Genomic DNA, 18651 nt, shown 5'->3' on the forward strand with positions numbered 1-18651 from the left:
GCAGTCACTCGGGTCTAGTGCCTTTGTGAAGGGAGCTGCCTTACCTGCCCACTTCCATTAGGTGAGGCCACAGCAAGAAAGTGCCACCTGTGATGCAGAGCCCTCACCAAACACTGAGTCTGCTAGTGCCTTCATCTGAACTTCCCAGCCTCCAGAACCGTGAAAACCAAATTTCTATTGTTTATAAGTTACTTAGTCTATGGTTATTTTGATACAGCAGCCTGAATAGACTAAGACGGTGTAAAAGTGCTTTGTAAACAATAAAAGCAGGGAGCAGATATTCAGGATTGCTTCTCCAGGCCAAGGAGGCTCAAGCTGAAACACAACCATCCTTTGAATGAGGTTTTATTTTTATAACAAAAGGGGGCAATAAGTTAAGGGGCCATTGACATTAGAGGTTCCAGGAGGGGAAAGTGGTGTGTTTGAGTTCTCCTTGCCTGTCTCCTGGCTCAGGCAGTCCCAGTCTTAATCACCTGCCCAGGCTCTGGACAATAGTAACACAGCCATGGGAGCTGGTACAGCGCTGCAGGGATGGCTGGGCCTCCACCAGCCCACTGCTGGGGTCAAAGGTGAAGACCCTATCAGTGCTTTCCCCATGATCATCCTGCCCGCCGAGGATGTGGACCTTCCCATCACACACAGTCACGCCACAGCTCTCCTGGGTGGACAAACAGAGAGAGAGTCAACTATGGGTCCAATGTGGCTGGGGCTCCCTGCTGCAACCCTAGCTGGCCAGACCAGATATAGAACCTTTCCCTACAGACATAGGGAGGCAGAAGTAGATGGACTTGAGTTCATGCTGTGGCTTGACACTTCTTAAATGAATGGCATAATCAGGTCATCTGCTCTGGGCCTTAGGTTTCCTCATCTGCAAAGGGTGAAGAATACTAGTACTTTCTTCATAGGGTACTCTTCAACAGTAAATGGGGATACGTATTTAAAGCATTTTAAATCGTACATAGTGCCCTGGTCTTAGCTAGAAGGCAAAGGCAGTATTGCCTGGAATATAGTAAATACACAAAAATCACAGCACCACCACCACCTAAGAAGCCAGAAGTCTCCTGGTTCTTAGGAATGCTGGAGGTCAGGATTGGCAGGGACCATGAGTCTAGCCACACCTCTATATAGTTTCTGGAGTCTCTGGAGGGGGACAGAAGGTCCAGGAGACAAGGAACTATAGGTGCCAGAGTAGAGGACCTGGACCTCCTGTTTGTGATATTACTGGAGCAAGTGAACTTAGCAGATCCCTTCCCCAGTCCCCATTGCACAGCATGCTGTTAGCTGGTTGCTTTGGGGTAGAAGAAACACACAGCAGGGTCATTTAGACCAACCCTCCACTCAAAGATACAGCCCTTGGAGTTCTAGGCTCTGCCATCTTATGTCCTTATCAGTGGCCTTGAGCCAACCTCTCTAAGGCCAGCTGCCTCATCTGTGAAATGCAAGGTTGATTATTACTTGGGAGAACAGAGCTAGAGAACCACGTACCATGAAGACCCACCACTTCCAAGATCCACTTTCCTGAACGGACCATGGATTGCTAGGGCCATGTTGGGGATCCCCCACTTACCACAGGGCTGGGGAGGACAGCAGCCTCCCCCCAGACATCTGTGCCAGGGTCATAGGTGAAGATTTTGCTCAGGAGGCCTCCCACCACATAGATGGTATCCTCAAGGGAGACAGCCTCAAGACACCGCTGCAAGAAGGGTGCTGGTGACCGCAGGCTCCACTGGTCCTCCTTGGGGTCAAAGCACTGTACCTGAGGGGCAGGACAGCAGTGGTGGTGAAGTCTTACCTCCAAGTGCCTCACTGCCCACACCCTGCCTCCTCTCTCCCCAGGGACACTCAGCACACTACCATCGATGTCAGCCAGACCTGGGTTAGTGTCTGGGCTAGTGTCCCTGCCCTCAGGCGCTCTCAGTGTTCTGTTGTCTGTGTTCTGTCCCCAATCCCTGGATATTCTTTGTCATAAACTTCCTCATCTTTCAAGGTCCGGCTCAAATGTCACCCCACTCCTAAAGCCTTTCTGGGTGTTTCTTCCCTCCCACACCACAGGAACAGTTTCTTTGATGGAGGAGAAATTAGTCCCTTATGAGATTAATCATTTGAGCCCATTATCAAGCTGGGAGACGTTCATGTCCTAGGAGGTGGAGGTACTGTCTGCATACCCCCTCTCCCCCCACCAGATGTGTCCCTGGTTATATACATTGTCAACACACTTTCTTGGTGCTCTGAGGTGATGGCTATGTTCCAGCTAATGCATCTTGCAGCCTGCTGCTACAGCTGTCTACAGGACTTTCAGGGCCCACAGGTGTTTATGATACCCTGCATCCTTCCTGAGGGTGCACACCTGTAGCTGGCTGCCTATTTACTGTTCCTCTGTTTTCTCAATTGTACCCTTGGAGGACTCCCAGAATAGCCTTTAACAGATCAGTGCTGCACAAGAAGGTGTGGAATGGCACCAACTCTGTGATGTCCCCCATTCAGCTCCAGGAAGGTTTGCTGGAGGAATGGGGACAGGGGACTAAGGAGGGGTGGGGGATCCTAATGTGGGAAGAATTTGGGTCCCAGGACCACAGGTTTGTGAGGCCATCAGGGGAGGGAGGGAGCTGCCATGAAGAAGATTAGTTTTTATTCACAAAAGCCTAAATGCAACAATAGATTAGTAGACTGTAGTTCATCTACCCAGTGGGATGTTAGACACTGAAATGATACCCATGAATAAGCGTGTGGAAAGTGCTAGTACTTAAAAATGAAACTAGAAAGCAGAATGCAAAGTTTTACAGTAAGAACATAAAACTAATAAAGAAAAGCAAAAGTCAATTTGTGGAAGCCTGGAAAGCTATATCAAAATATTTACAGTACTTATCCTTAGGTGGTGGAACTGTGAGTGACTTTTCCTTCTAGATTTCCAAAAATGAGTGTATTTTTTTTTTTTTTTTTTTGAATGGAGAAAAAACTTCAAGCCTACCCCTTCCTTCACTTAATTTTTAAATCTATGAGACCCACATGGATGGTATCATCCCGAACACTGGAGTTGAGATATGCTGCTGACCCTCTGCGACATTGGGGTCATTTCTCTGAACTCACTGCCTTGCCTGAACTCTGAGGATGACTCCTGGGTTGCTCACCTGACTAAGTGAGAAAATGAACGAGCGCACACAAGCACTGTGCTGGTGATTCCCTGTTAACTTCTAATGTCCCTTCTTAACAATCCCTAGACCTGCGCCCACCTTGTCAGTATTGACACCATCCTGCCCTGCGCCTCCGATCACGTACAGCCGACCAGCACAGGCCGCCACCGCCGCAGAGCTCACGGCCTCTGGCAGGGGCGCGGCGGCAGTCCAGGTGTTGAAGAAGGGGTCGTAGCGTTCCACGCTGCGCAGGCGCCGAAGGCCATCGAAGCCACCTACCGCGAACAGCTGTGGGTGAGAACACCAGCGGTGCCTGGAGTCAAGGCCATAGGCCACTCTGCGATTCCACCGCTGCAGTCTGAGTGGGCCACTATCCCCACCCCAGCTTCCGAATTAGCCCAGGGTAATCTTGGCGCAACCACCACCTGGGCGGCCTCCACCCAGTTAGGGAACCTAGCTGAGGTTCTCCCTCTCCTTAACCTGGAATAATGAGGTTGCTCTCTAAAATGAATTCTGAATGCAGATTAGATCTACAAATACCTGATGCTTACTAATAACAACTAGTAGTTTATTAAGGGTCTACCACCTTGACTTTGAATCGATTCTAAAAAGCACTTCGTTATCTTTTTTTTGGACTGGGGATTGAAACCAGGGATACTTAACCATCAAGCCACATCCCCAGCCCTTTCTTATATATTATTTAGAGACAGGGTCTCCTGAGTTGCTTAGGGCCTCGCTGCATTGCTGATGCTGGCTTTGAACTCCCAATCCTCCTGCCTCAGCCTCCTGAGCTGCTGGGATTACAGGCGTGCACCACTGGGCGCAGCATTTCTTTTTTCGGATTCAGGATGTAGTTTACAAAGATAATTGGCAGGATTTTTTCTTTCTTTCTTCTCTCTTTCTCTCCCCCCGCCCCCTTTCCTCCCTCCCTCTCTCTTTCTAGGGAATTGAACCCAGGGACACTTTTATCACTGAGCTACATCCCTAGTCTTAAAAAAAAAAAGTTGTGGTTGAGTGATACAGCACTTGCCTCTTACATCTTGTGAGGCACTGGGTTCAATCCTTAGCAACACACAAAAAGAATTAATTAAAAGGTATCGTGTCCAGCTACAGCTTAATATATATAAATATATATTATATATGTATTATAATTTGAGACAGGGTCTCACTAAGGTGTTGAGGATCTCCCTAAATTGCTGAGACTGGCCTAAACTTGCATCCCCAGTTGCAGGATTATAGGCATGCACCACCAACACCCAACTAGAATATTTTGTCTTAAGTGGAAGAGTCAGGTTTCACGGGATTATGTGACCTCACAGCCCACTCCCTTGACCACCAGGATGCATTATTACAGCAGTGGCTATTATTAGCATTAGTATTATGATGTTATCTTAGGTGAGTCCCTTTCCTTTCTTGGACCTCAGATCCCTTCTTACTTGGAGAGGTTCTTAGAGAGCCTTTTCCCAGATGGTCCATATCTGTGTCTTGGGTCCCAGGGCAATAATCACATTGTATGCCTACCTGACCCTGCACGGCTGCCATCTTGTGCCTCCACCTCCCCTTGTGCAGCGAGGCTACTTTGATCCAGGTGTGCAGATGGGAGCTAAACATCCACACATCATGGCTGTTGATGTGGCCCCCTAGGGAAAAATAAGCAACTGTTGCTTCCAGGCTCTCTTGCTATCCCCAGCACCCCCAAAGAGCCAGAAACACGGACTCCCCCAGATCCAAAGGAACAGTTAAGGACAGTAGAAAGGACATCCCCTGAGCTGATATAAGACTGTCTTTGATCCCAGACACTGTTTTCAATGAGTGAAGAGATCTTTAGTTAGAGCTCTTAAGGGACAGAATAAAGAAGAGCCAGCTTATCTTCACTGGGTGTGGGGAGGGGCGGTGGTGGTGCTTTGTACTCAGGGAAGTAAAGGTGGGGGTGGGGACTCTACTATAGGTAAGAATGGGGGAGCCTTAGGAACATGCTTGGGGCCAGGGGAAAGCAGAGCCATCTGCAAGGGGATGGGGGAGGGGTAGAGGGTAAGCCAGTAAACCTACATCACTTCTGCTTTCACCTTCATGATTTCATTTCTATTCTCAACCCTCCATGAGATGTAGGAATTATGATACCTAGTTTCCATATAGCAAACTCATGAGACTTGGAGTCCAGGAATGACCTGCTGAAGACCACATGCTTCCGGTTCCCAAGCCAAGCATCAGTGCTGCTGAAGGACACCACTCGCCACACGAGTGTGTGTCTCTGCTGGACTACATACCACTTCTGCCAATATCTGTAGGTTATCAGGCAAAGTCCCACCCCCGTGTCCCGACTAGAGGGAAATATAAAGGGACAGGGTGCGGAAAGCTATGAGCCAATCCTGTGGGGCTCCTGCTGCGGCCCCGCCCTCACCAGAAACGTAGACATCATTGCGAAGAGCACAAGCCGCAAACTCTGAGCGCATGTAGCCAGGCAGGCTGGGCAGCGGGGTCCAGCGCTGGCTCTCTGGGTGGTATGCATCGGTGAAAGGTAGCTTCAGGAGACCCTTGCGGTCACAACCACCAATGACCACGATCACTTCAGCCAGGTCCATGAATCTGGTGTGGGGATAGACCCAAAGCCTGTTGATCTGCAATCTTCACCCTCTTGCTGACCACACTACACAATCCCGCTGCCTTTCCATGCCTTTCTATCCATCTCTCCAGGGCTCCACTGAATTCCTTCACTGCCAACTTTCCTTCTGGTTACCGATGGGGAAAAGGTCACTAATTTTATTCTAATAGGTCACTAATTTTGTTCACTTCTGAGTTACAGAAGTACGAATCTTTAAAACTTTCCCCATAAAAATCACCTCGTTTAATCATGACTGGTAGCAGGTAGGGATTACTACCCCCTTTTACAGAGGAAACAGGATCACAGGCTATGGCTTGCTCAGTCATGTTCCATCTTGTCTAACATGAATCTTTCCTCGTCACACTTTTCTGACCTCCATTCCCAAAGCCATCCCTTAATTCCTTTGAACAGGACTGCTCACCCTTTCAGCAAAGCAATCTTCCCGCTCCCCCTCCTTCAGGCTTCTGACCTCACCAGATTTTCCAAACCCTTAAATCAGCGGTTTCCTTATTCTTTTGACAGTGAGAATTTTCTCTGCCCAAGGCCCTGGGCTTACTGTTAGAGATTCAGTGGTAAAAGTGTTATCCCCTTCTGTCCCTGGGGGTGACAGACCTTCTTGGACTACTCCACCCGTAATCTGGTCTGGCATTCTGGGGCTGGAATTATTCCCATGTCCCTGCCCACTTATATCCATTACTAGACTTTGGGCTCCTAAAGGACAAAGGGTGTTTCCACTCACTCACTTCAGGATCTACACAGAGTAAGCACTCGAGTTAAGATGACCTGCAAAAGAATGTGTTCCAGAACGAATCCCTGTGCCTCCACTGCTCTGTTATCTCTTGGGAGGGCAGTATTCTGGGCACCGGGGCTATAAAATTAAACGAATGACTGAATTTCATTCAAGACGCACGACTAAGTGAATTAAGGGATGGCGAAGGAATGAGTGGGTACTTGAAGAACACGGAAGTAGCAAAGGGTGGGAGGCAAGGAAGCGGCAGCCGTACCTCCGCGGCCGGGCCCGCAGCGCGCCGGCCTCTCGGCCCAGGATGAAGCAGGCGCGGGCCTCGAGCAGCAGCGGACGGCACTCGCCGCAGGCCTGCAGCAGCTCATCAGCTTCCACCTTCTCCAGGAAGTAGGCGGGCGCCAGCAGCGGGAGACGCACGTGCTCCAGCAGGCGCCTCAGTTGCCCGCGGCGGGCCGGCGCGTCGTGGCGCACCCAGCGCATGGCCGCCTCGAACACCGCCTCTTCGCGCGCCACGCCCAGCGCGGGGTCCGCCAGCAGCGCCGCCACTTCGTCGGGCGCCAGCTCCAGGAAGTCAGCGTGGCGTGCCACCTCGGAGAAGGCCTGGCGCAGCACGCGGCCGCAGCGCTCCGCCAGAGAGGCGAGCGAGAAAGCGGCGGCTACTCGGCGAAGCGCCAAGCTGTTGTTGGCACGCAGGCGGCCCTCGAGGAAGCGAGCGCAGACCTCGCGCAGGCCCACCACGCCTAGCCGCTCCGCCAGCGCCAGCACGGCGGCCGCCTCGTCCTCGGCGCGCAGCCGCACGCCCGCGCCGTAGACGTAGTCAAGCACCACCGCGAGTGCCGCGGCCGCCGCCCCTCCTGTCGGCCCGGTCCCCGGCTCCTCAGGTGCCATCTGTACCACAGGCACCACAGCTAGGCAGCGCTCTGGCCGACCGGCTCCGAACAGGCTGCGGAAGTAGGCGCTGCCCGCGCTGAGCGTGGCACGGTGACAGGGGAAGTCGCGGCCACCAGCGCGCAGAACCACGTCGGTGAGGGTGCCGCTCCGCCGATACGCGTTGAGGGTCTGCAGGACTCGCTGCGCGTGGCAGGATGCCGCGCAGGGCGCCTCGCAGCCCCTCTCCGAACCCTCCGGCCCGGGGGCCTCCCTCATCCTGCAGGGTAGAGAACACAGTGTCAGGAAATTTTCTTGGCGGGCCGGGCTTAGGGACAGGAGGCGGTACTCTGGGCACAGACCGGCCACTTATTCCTTCGTTGGTCCACTGGTTTACTCATGAATGCACAAACGTAACGTGTGCTTGGATTCATTCAGCCGCTCTTCACCCACGCTTCTTATGGCTATAATCTAGCCCTACCCTTTCCATACCATCTCCTCCCGGTCACCCACTTAAGCCATTTTGCCCTTTTCTCTTGAGGCTCACTAAGCTTTTTTTCTGTCAGTCTCCGCAGGAGGCAGATGGCAGGCCCTCAAATAGGGTAATTTGAGAAGAGTCCAATAAAGGATGGTTTACAAAAACCTAAGCAGTATTAAGGGACTCCAACAGGGATAGAGCAGTGCTACTGTGGCTATTAACAGTAGGGAGTCTTTATCACCAAGGTCTGAAGGAGGGAGGGTTACAGGAACCTGGTCAAAGTATCTGTATAGGGACAGTTCCATGACAGGAGCTATAGTGTTTGATTAAGGGATTTAGGCTACCTTAGGGACCCCAGTGTGCATGTGTGTATGCGCACACAGTTGCACAATAGCTATCTCGATTTTTCCAGCTTGTCTGCTGCAGCTCTCCCTTAGGTACTTCCCTTGGACCAAACGCTGATTATATTTATTTAATATCTGCCACACCCTCACAGCACAGCATCATGCTATAGTAGGTGCTTAGGTCTGTTCAATGTCCAGTGAATCTATTGAAACAAGTATTTATTGGGAGACTTTTCCGTGCCAAGCAGTGAGAAAAATAATATTGCCCCTGCCTTTCCAGAGGTCACAATTTGGCAGAGTTCCGCTAGGGGAAACATGGAGAATCAAGGGAGCTCACAGAAAGGGCAGCAAACTCAATTGGAGGGGAGTCGGGGAAAGGATTCCTGAGGAGGTCCTTAAAATGGAGAAAGCTGTGTAGGATTAGTGGTGCCAAGGGAGTAAAAGGAGGATGTCTGTTGTTGTGGGGAAGTGGAGAGAACCTGGCTCTAAGAGTAGAATGGGGTTCAAATCTTCCTTCTGGCACTGTGGCCTGAACTGGGTAAGTTATGGTACCCAGAGGGAACCTACCCTTCAGAGGTTTGCTGCAAGGATCAAAGGAGGGGTGTTTGGAAGAGCTGCACTCCACAGACTGAAGAGCTGTTCCACACTGGTTAGGGTTTGGATCTTATTAGCATACAACCTCTGCTTGCACCCCTCCAGGGACAGGGAACTCTCCTTTATGTGGCAACTTATTCCTGGGGAGTTCAGCTCTGCCCTCTGCCCCTTGCCTCTCCCTATATTCTCCTGATCTCACCTGCTCTGCCACCTCTAGAGGTGAGATCCTGACTAGTGGCTTGCTTGGAAGTGGATCCGCTGCCTTAGCATCACAGTAAGTGAGCTTCCCAGTGGATGAGGAAGATAGAAAGTTAACTACTTTTGCCCTCATAGAAGGGGCTGAGCCCAGAACCCACGTGGCTCTGTAGAGGTACTATTTGCCTAGCTTCACTGCCACTTGCCAGGGTGGGGGCAATTAAGAGACCATCAGAGGCAGGTGAGGCAGATCATTCCAACATGCTGCCCTCAGTTTATCCTAAGCCACCCCAGGACCAAGCCACACACTGAGCTGAGACCAAGAGGGCAGGTCTCATCAGCAAAAGGAGGGACTTCTCCCCTCGTAAGAGATCCCAGGGCTGGAGGGGCTCCCTGAGAGGAGGGAGGAGGTTCTGTCCTGGGAAGTGCGCACGTGCCTTTTTATTGATTCATTCTCTCCACGGCTCTAGGCACTGGGAACTGTGGACACAGAGACTTGAGACCCAGTTTCCATCCCAGGGATTCCCAACCTAGAGCCTGGGGGACACCATGCAGTTGGATAGGACTTCCCGGTAGGGCTTCCTCAGCATTCTTCCATGGGGCAGACCAAGCCCTGCTGAGTCGTAATGCAGACTGAGAAGCAGCTGTGGAAGTTGGCTCACCGCGCCGCCACCCCTGTCTCTCACACTCACTCACGTGCACACTGCTCAGACTTTGGACACCACACAGCCAGGCAGCCCTGCACCCTAAGCCTTGCCCCCCAGCTACCTGGCACTTACCTGGCCACTCCCTCTCTCAGGGGCTCTGCAGCTGATGCTTTCACGAGGACCACTCCTGATTGTACCTGCTGCCTACACCCAAGCAGCCTGGCTCCAATGTCCTTGCCGCTCTGCCCAGACGCCCACTCAGACTCAGCTGCGGGAGGACAAAGGGGCTGGACGCCAGAGGGAGGGGAGGGGGAGGGGTGGACACTGGGCTTTTGTTCCACTCTTGGACCAGCCCCAGGAGGGGAGGGGGTGGGAGTAAGAGTGGGATTGACTGTGTGTGCAACTCTGGGATCTGATGTGCCTGAGATTGGGAGTAACCTGGTGCTGGCCTTGTCTTTGAATAATTCACAGGTGTGGGCGTGTGTGTGTGTAGTGTGCCTCAGGTAGGTGAGGTGGTTGTCAACGTTTCGTGTTCCTTTGTACCTGTGTGTGAACATGGGAATGCATGACTGTACCATTAGGTGGTGTGGATATGTATGACCATGCAACTGCAAATGTGACCAAGAATGTGACTGCCACAGCTGTAGGCTGAGGTTTCCCTCCTTGTGCCTCTGTGTGACTGTGCTGTATCTGTGTTCCTGTTTAACAGCAGACATGTTACTGTAGGACTTTGTGTGACTCTATCTCAGTATCTGAATCTTTTTGCTCATTTTTGTGTATGTCACCGGTGTATGAATTCTGTGTGTTGTGGGTGTGTATATCCATGGACCTGGTGTGTCTGTGTGGACATATGTGTGTGGCAGGTCTGTATAGCATGTGGTCCTGTGTCTGGCTGGTGTGGTATGAGTGGGGGTGAAGCCCCTTGGAGGGGGCTCAGTGGGGTGGGGCATGGTGTTACTGGGCAGGCTGAATTGGATGGACAGGGGCTGACCTGGCCTCATGGAGCCAGAGGAGGGATTCCCTAGGCTGGTGCTGGATGATTTGCTCCTTCTACAAAGGCCCATAGGGCCTGACATCCATGGGGAGGGTAAGGGGGTTGCTCTCTTGGAAGGGGACAGCAACGTGGGGAGGAGAGTGCTTTAAAACCTGGGCAGGCCCTGGGCACCTGGGACCTGGGTGTGGCACTGATGTGATCATCGTGATCCTGGTTAGATCACTGCCCACCCCTTGGCCTGGCTCTTCATCTCAGCAGGAGGGATAAACAAGATTCCTGCTCTGCCTATCATATTGGGTTGCTCAGAAGAAGGCAAGTGAAAGCTACTTGTCATGTGGAGCCACCCTTAGAGAGGCCTGGTGTGATGAGAGCCAGGCTTGAGCAGCCAGGCTCGAGCAGGCTCAGACAAGATGGGGGGCTCACTGTGATCTTGACAAAGCATGTGTCCTGAGGCTTGGCTGGAGTCTGTTCTGTGGACCTGCTCCAGGGAATGGTGAACTGCCCTTATACCTCCCAAAAGGATTTCCTGTGTGGCTGTTGGTTAAAGAATGTGAGATATTTGGGGGCCTTCATATGTCTTCTTGGGTAGGAGGGCCTGAAGGTTCACAGAGGGACCTGGAGAAGGTGAGAAGTGGACTCAGCTAGGAGGCTCCACCCTCTGAGGTTGGAGGGGAAAAAGAGGTTTACAGGGGACAGCCAGAGGCCTACGGGCTCCTCTGTTTCCCTGTGAAGTGGGCAGTGAGGCTGTTCTCTACAGAGAAGGGGAGGCCACAGAGGGCACCAGGAAGGTAGGTTTTCCAGGTCATATAAGAGGAATCAGGGTGGACCATGTCTGGAGGCTTAGATGGAGACGGGCCAGGCTGTCTTCCCACCTACGGGATGACCTCCCTCTAACCTCCATTGTTTGGGGTGGAAGGGTGGCAGCTGGACTGCCCCTGGACTGAGGGATAGGGTGCAGGCTGGCTGCTCCAGTCAGGACCCCAGCCCTCTCCGCCCTTTATTCTCCTCTCCTGAAGATTACAGGATGTCTTAAGGTTCCCAAGTGTGGCCAGGAGCTTCAGGCACCCTGGCCAGTGGGCCCAGGGGAACTGACTGGATAGGGAAGGACTGGCATGAAAGGTTTATCCTCTTTCCTATATGGGCCTGACAGAGGTTGGAGAGAAGGAATAACATGGAGGGGCATTTTGGGCAGGGCATGCCCCCACCACTGGCCCAGCAGTTTCATTCACTGTCTGTATCCAGCCAAGAGGCAGGAGCTGACCCTCCACCCCAGGAAGGAAGCATTTGCCAGATATTCAGTAGCAAGGGAAGGAGGGGTGAATCCCCTCAGCCCTCTGAGGGGTAGTTCAAGAGGTTAATATGAGGGGATCAATATTTGGAAGGGACTCTGTCCTTTTCCTTCAAGAAGGTGCCAGAAACTGAGACCCTAAGAATTCTATCTACCCTTGTCTGGAGATGAGACTTGTCCGTTGGCTCTGAGGAGGTGTGGCTCCTTAAGGCAGGCTAGAGCTGTGGTTTAGCCTCACCCTTTCCCCTTAGGATACACCCAAGACATACAGACCCCTGGGACAAAGCTCAGAGTTGAAGACCTGCCCTGACTCCACAGCTGACCCCTCCCCACAGAGAACAGAGACCCTGTTCTGGAAAGACTGGAAAACTGGAAGGCACATACATGGTCCCTGGACTGTTTTGACTTTTCGGCCCAGGTCCTCCCACTGTGCTGGGCATAGGGGTGTGTCTGCCTCAGGAAAGTCCAAAGCCCTGAGAAGTCAAAGCCAGCTCTTGCCATGGGGCGGAGGCCTTGCTGGGCTGAGGGCTTGTCCTTCCATGGGGAGCTCAGAGTGCCTCCGTGTGGCTGAGGGACCAGCTGTTCCACTTCTCAGCCCTGCCTCTGACTACACGCCCCCTCCAGCTGCTCCTAGTGCTGTGGAAGGTAATGTGGGTTGGAGCCTGTTTCTGGGTGGGGCACTGGCTCTGCCTGTTCTAAGCTGTATGGCCTTAGACAGTCATTTGACCTCTCCAGCCCAGGGCCATTAAAGACACCTGGCATCATGACTGACAGGGTAGGGGCTCAGCCATCCTGCCACCATCTCAGTGTTTCCTCCTCAAATCACAGGGCCAGAACTGAGCCCCAAATCCAGTATGCTCTGTCCCCATCCTCCCACTGACAATTCAGACAACACACATCAAGATGGCAGCTTTAATCATACTGGCTGAGGCCCTCAGGCTCCCTCCACTGCAGGCCTACTTGGCCACATGCCCACACTTTATCATGCTCAGAACACGTTTCCCAAGGGGTCCTTGCCCTGTAGCCACAAGGGGGAAACCTGAGGTTGTATCAGTCTATAGATCTCCTGGGCCTCAGGGCCACCTCTGCCCCAGAGGCCTGTTGGACACTTGGGTGAGAGATAGAGCAGCCCTGACCTTGCATTTCCAGCCATCTCCAGCTCCTTGTAGGGGACCCAGTTCAAGCCCTCAGCTGGGGCAGGGGCTGGTGGTGGTGGGAGGCTGGTTGGAGAGGAGGATGCTCTAACAGCCACTGGCTTTCCTACTGGGCAGAACCTCCTTTGTGCTTTAAGACCGACATGGAGAGAAGAGCTGCCAGGGGGCCAGGGGTAGAGGCCCAGCCCAGGTCCTCAATGCAGGATAAAAATGGAGAAGTCAGTTGCCCATGGCATGGACAGGTAGACAGACACAGGTGGGCAGGGTGAATAATCACACCCTCCATGGCCATAGAACATGGCACTGTCCAGTGACCCATCAAAGCTTCCAGGCTAGGATGTGAGAGAGGGCTGTGAGAGCAGGCCCAGGCCCAGACCCACACTTCCCAGAAGGAGGAGCCCCAGGCCTGCAGGGGCAGCCAAAAGGCTGGAATCCTGGCCCAGCTGGGCTTCAGGGGAGAGGAGACACCCTCCAAGAGAGGTCATGGCGACAAGGAGCCAGAGCCCGTGTGGAGGCTGCAGAGCCAGCTTCAGGGGCTCTCCGAGAGGTCCAACACTCTTCAGCCAGCTCTTTGGGCTCTCCTTGTTTCTATGTTAGGTACAGGCTGAGACAGACAGGTCTTCAGCTAACGCCCACCCCGGTCTGTAAGGGTCTTGGTGCGGCTGCCGCCCCCTCGGGAGCCCACCGGGGTGGCAGTGCTGTTGGCGTATGTGTCGTAACTGCTGTCTGAACATACGGAGAGCTCATCGGAGACCTCCACGCCATCGCTGATCTCTGTTGGGCCAGAGGGAGACAGAGTGTGAGTGGGGAGGACAGGGTAAGGATGGCTGAAGGGTGAGGCAGGAAGGGTGGCCTGCAGCAATTCCTAGTGGAGCCCTTAGAGACCCGATGCAGTTGCTGCGGTCCAGTTGGCATTGAGCCTGGCATTCAAGGCCCTCCTCGGTGTGCTGAACTCTCTGGCATTGTCTCAGTTATCTTATCCCCTGGAACTCTACCTGCCAGCCACAGGAAACCACCTGCACCCTCTTGAGTTTGGTACTTTAGTCTTCTCAGGACCTTTGTACATATTGGTCTCTCCCAATGTCCCTGTCGACACTTCCTTCTCCTAAACTCTGACTCAGGTCTTCTCAGCTGTGTTATGTTAGCCTCCTCAGAGTCCCAAGCTAGGATGGGCCTCTTCTTGGTCAGCCTCTGCTTCCTTGGGCCCCAAACCATTTGGTATGGGTTCTAGGACCCCACTGAAGAGCGCCTCCAGAACATCTGTGTTCTAGAGATGGCAGAATGCTGGGCACAAAGCAGGGGTTCGGGGAAGGTCTACTGAGTGGAGCTCAGCCCAGGAGAGTGTTCTTTGTTTCCTGGTGCCCAGGCAAGTGGTGTTCCCATACTGCCCCACCACACTGCTCCCCTGGAGCACCTCCACCAACCCCACCACACCTTCACCACTACCCAGGCACTCTGCCACCCTCCACATTCCAGCTACATCACCAAACCAAAACCTTCCTCATTGCCCCAGGGAGCTCTGACCACACTCTCCTCCTCAGCACCCATTGGGAGAGCTCCAGAAACCCTCGATTTTCCACATCTCTGTCCGCATAGCTGCCTCCTCCCTCCAATTGGGCATGTCAACAGGGTCTGGCAATGACAGGGTGAAAGCATTATCTGCATGCCTATATGTGAACCAGGAGAAGGGAGATGGGCCTTCAAAACAGGATCCCGCCCCACCAGCACATCACCCTTGCTCAGCAACTGTGGTGCTAGAAAGGAGCCATGGGATCGGAGCTGCCTGCCTGTGGAGGTGTGCGTTTCCATGGGTACATGTGCCTCTGTATATGGGCAGGGGTGAACCCAGGTGGGCTTCTGTACACCTGTCTGTGTCCCTGCCTACACGTGCTGTGTGGCAGTGCTTGTGGGTGTGAGCCCCCAGCCCGACGGCCTGCTTGGCCTGTCTGAAGGCTGCTTACCTGAGAAGATGAGCTTCTCCTTCATGATGCTGACGTCCCGGCTGGTCCTGTGCACTGCAGCACTCAGCATGATCTGCTCAGGGTTGTAGCTTCGGATGCCTCCCAGGCGCCACCTGCAGAGATGGCCCCATGGGCATCAGGTCCTTCCCCACCCCTTTCTGAAGCACAGACCCTGCCACTTCCAGAGTCTCTCTGGATGTAGCCTGAGAAACCAGCAAGACTCATGTCCCACTGGACAAATAGGGAATCAGGTCCAGTGAGGGGCAGAATGGGGACGTGTGTCAGAGTCTACTGGTTCTTGGCCAGGGATCTCCTGCCTCCCTTTTACCTCCAGAACCGTAAACCAGCAACCCAGCCCCCAAAAATGGTTTGGTTAGTTCTGTCTCAGGTGCCTGCAGTGCAGGTGCCTGGCTCTTTGAATGGGACAATCTGGGGGAGGAAGGAGCTTAGCAGGCATGACTGGTGACTTGTCCTGGAGTCCACTTCAATATCAGGAAGTCCCAGCTGATGCCTCTACAGCTCCGACACATGACAGGCCCAATGAAGCCAAAGGAAACCCCCAAGATGAAGGGAAGGGAAGGGTAGCAGGCGGTAACGGGATTTTGCTCACAAGTGATCCTCACAGGTCTGTGAGGCAAGGGTGTTAGAGTGACTTAGGGTGGGGCTGTCTGCCACTCTGTTCCAGCAACCCTAAAGGGAGGGGTAGGCTGGAGCATGAATCCTCCTGAAGGCTGGGAAGGAGGCAGGGTGGTAGGCACAATAACTCAAGAGTGGGCTGGGAGGTGGGTGTGTGCAAGGCACACAGGGACCAAGAGAGAGTGGGGAGGACTGTCTCCTGTGCCCAACCGAGGACACTGCTTTTGCTGTAGTAGTCCCTCCAAACTAGTCCCAAGTCCCTGGCCTCCCTTGGATGTTTCCTGGGATTTAGGCAGAAGGATTCATGACCTCCCACCCCTACCCCACCAAGAGGAGCTGAAGGGTAGCTTGGAAAAAAGCACCCAATCTTCCAGAGGACCAAATCCTGCTTGGGTGGGTGGAGAGAATCAAGACTCCACAAGAAATCAATTGTGAGTTTCTGGATGGGGTCAGCACAGCAGAAATGGACAGACAGATGGGTGGACGGAGCAGACAGATGAGGAGGAAGCAGGAGGCAGAGGGGAAGGCACCTGCCCCCTGGCTGGGCTGGCTGCCCTGCAAATCCTTGAGGGTAGGGATGGCACCTCTTATCTATCACTGGGCCCCCACCCCCAATCTCAGTGCCTGTCTAGTGGGTGCTGGACAAGCATTCACTGAGTGAATGAACAGAAGAATGAGGCCCAGAGGGAAATGATCTTTTTTCCCTGTCTCGTCCCCCAGGTCTCCTTCTCTATGATGCTGCCCCTGATCCCCAGTGGACAGTGACACTGCCCTGGTTGTATCTGACGGACCCAGCCCCACATTGGGCAGCATCATGGACGTCTACTGCCTCTGTGGACAGAGGAAGGATCAACTAGCTAAACATCCCTCCCCGAGTCCCATAGCCAGAGGGCAGGTCCTCCTCCTAAAAAAGCTGGTCAGTAAAAGTACCTACTCCAGGAGGGCCCAAGGCACTTGACCAAGGGATGCCTAAGACATAGTTCTCATCCTGAAAATTAACATGAAAACCCAGCAGGAAAGTGTCAGGTTGAGGTCTCTGCAGCTAGGCACAGCCAGGACAGGAAGACATTGTGGGGCTCTTCCCAGGGGAATGGGGAAGGAGTGGCAGTGGGGGGTCAGAGACAGAGAGGGAAAAGAGACGTGAGAGACACAGAGAAGATAAAGTGTGTGACTGACGGAAGAGGAAGCCCAGAGAGGCAGAAACTTGGGGTCTGCCCTGGGCAGGGGGTGAAGGGCCCAGTGAGGGCGGTCTCAGGGAGATAGGGGTGCTCAGGCAGGGACCCCTTCCTGAGGGAGACACTTTGGTGCTGAGAGGCAGGGTCAGGGACCTGTTAAGGAAACACTGGTCCCCACCTGCAGAAACTGCAGTGGGAACAGAGAGCAGAGGGACACACATGGCAAGATGGGAAGAGCAGAGAGGAGGACTGCAGGGGAGAGAAGGAGGGGGTGCGGGCTTCAGGCAAGGGGGTGTGTCGGCAAGGGTGACCCAGGCACAGAGCTTGGTGCACGGCAGCTTTTCAGACAGAACTGGAGAAGGGACTGGCAAGTAGGGAGAAAGAGGAACAGGAGGAGGAGGACCACACTAGAATTACCTGATCAAGTGATAGCTGTGAGAGGCCAGAGTGCAGCAGAGAGGGGGGAGGGGAGAGAGGAGGGACATGCGCCGGATCAGAGCAGGATGGGACAGAGAGAGAACGTCAGTCAAGAATAAAACCCAGCCCCTTGGTTCCTGGCTGGGTTGGGCCCCCGGGTTGGGCCCCCAGGTTGTCCCTAAACCCTCCCCTAGACCCCCAATCCCACCCTCATCCCAGCTGCTGCCCTGAGGGGTAGATGGGGAGGCTTTCTGCCTGGCACAAGCGAGGGCTCAGTGCTGCTGGGAACCCATGCCCTGGCTAACAGGAGCAGGCAAGCCACAGAGGGGCCGAATTTGCCGAAGTCCTCACACCAAATCAGGGCAGAGCTTGGCTCTGGGCTCCTAACTGGGCCCTCTTTCAGAAGGTGCCAGCCTCTGGTTGAGAAAGGCAGGGCTGGGGGACCCCAGGGCCTCCTGGCTGAGGACTCCGGGTGTGTTCACCTGGCTGGGGTTGGGGCTGGGCCTGCTAGGGGATAGGGAAGGCCATGGAAGCGTCAGAACCTACTCACTTCTGAAGCACGAAGATGCCAACGATGAGGGTGAAGGAGATCAGGTCGGCGGTGACCCACATGAGACAGTACTCGTCCGGGGGCTGTGGACAGATGGCCCGAGGCCAGCTTCCAGTCAAGGCCCATCCAGACGGAGGGTCCATGGGCTGGAGGACCCCATGTGACCATTGAAGAGGGTAAGGAGAATCTTGAGGGGTATGGTGGCTAGTGACTTTACTTTGTAGGAGTCAGCTCTGGGCACTGTGGGCCTCAGTGTATGTGTGTGTGCATACACAAGTGTGCACACACTCAAGGTAGACATGATGTATGTTAAACCTGGGTGGTTTGTGGCTCAAAGCAAGAACCAAATGATGAAAGAAGGGTATTGTATGTCTGAACACATGTGTGTATGAACATGAGGAAGTGATACAACTGGCAGGTGAGTTGTGAACCTGTGGACAGGTATGTAGCACCTGTGTGGGGTAGGAGTATATGTCATTGCATGAGGACCAGAGGGCACAGAGCGGGGGCGTCCCCCTCAAGAGAACGCCAAGGGGCTGGGGCAGGGGGCAAGGCCCTGTGTGTAGCCTCAGGCTCCTGGATCTCAGGGGCACTGGGGAGGGGTGTGCTTATCACTGCTGCTGCTCACTGGGTGGTTTCATGTCAATTTGGGAGGTTTTTAAGGACAACAGGCAGGTGAGAGCTGGAGAGCAGGTATTTAGGGCTTTGGAAGGTTGCGATGGGTCCTCACATCTGAAGGCCACAGCCCAGGTCCCCATTTCCTCCTCTCCTCAAGGGCCACTTCTTGCTTCCTGCCCTTTCCTTCATGAACTAACTCAGATGTGACTTGCTGACAATGACACCCTTGAGGTCACAGGAGCCCTGTGTCTGCCT

At 53.8% G+C, this 18651-nt stretch overlaps 2 protein-coding genes across 8 annotated transcripts in view; both read right to left on the reverse strand.

Moving 5' to 3' along the window:
- Window positions 1-208: 208 nt before the first annotated feature.
- On the reverse strand, window positions 209-12647 carry KLHL35 (kelch like family member 35). 2 transcript variants are annotated; one of them, XM_079104432.1, is made up of 7 exons: window positions 9736-12647; window positions 6738-7625; window positions 5533-5717; window positions 4653-4771; window positions 3231-3419; window positions 1568-1756; window positions 209-658 (listed from the first exon to the last, which is right to left on the reverse strand). In XM_079104432.1, the coding sequence occupies exons 1-7, from the start codon at window positions 10317-10319 to the stop codon at window positions 470-472; spliced, it is 2343 nt and encodes a 780-aa protein (XP_078960558.1). In that variant the 5' UTR covers window positions 10320-12647; the 3' UTR covers window positions 209-469. The 2 variants fall into 2 exon arrangements, with proteins under 2 accessions (XP_078960558.1, XP_078960559.1); XM_079104433.1 differs by having other exon boundaries at window positions 6738-12647.
- A 136-nt stretch (window positions 12648-12783) lies between these two features.
- Window positions 12784-18651, reverse strand: part of GDPD5 (glycerophosphodiester phosphodiesterase domain containing 5) — a 79294-nt gene continuing 73426 nt past the window's right edge. For 4 of the 6 annotated variants that reach the window (XM_079104443.1, XM_079104440.1, XM_079104441.1 and 1 more), the window contains exons 15-18: window positions 17779-17861; window positions 17229-17243; window positions 15001-15113; window positions 12784-13813 (exon numbers count right to left, since the gene is read on the reverse strand). In XM_079104443.1, the coding sequence (XP_078960569.1) occupies window positions 13665-13813; window positions 15001-15113; window positions 17229-17243; window positions 17779-17861 (360 nt within the window). In that variant the 3' untranslated portion in view covers window positions 12784-13664. The remainder of the gene's footprint in view (window positions 13814-15000; window positions 15114-17228; window positions 17244-17778; window positions 17862-18651) is intronic. The other 2 variants (XM_079104444.1, XR_013757788.1) reach the window with 2 other exon arrangements.

The sequence above is a fragment of the Sciurus vulgaris genome (genome assembly GCF_902686455.1).
Source record: "Sciurus vulgaris genome assembly, chromosome: 11".
Taxonomy (NCBI): domain Eukaryota; kingdom Metazoa; phylum Chordata; class Mammalia; order Rodentia; family Sciuridae; genus Sciurus; species Sciurus vulgaris.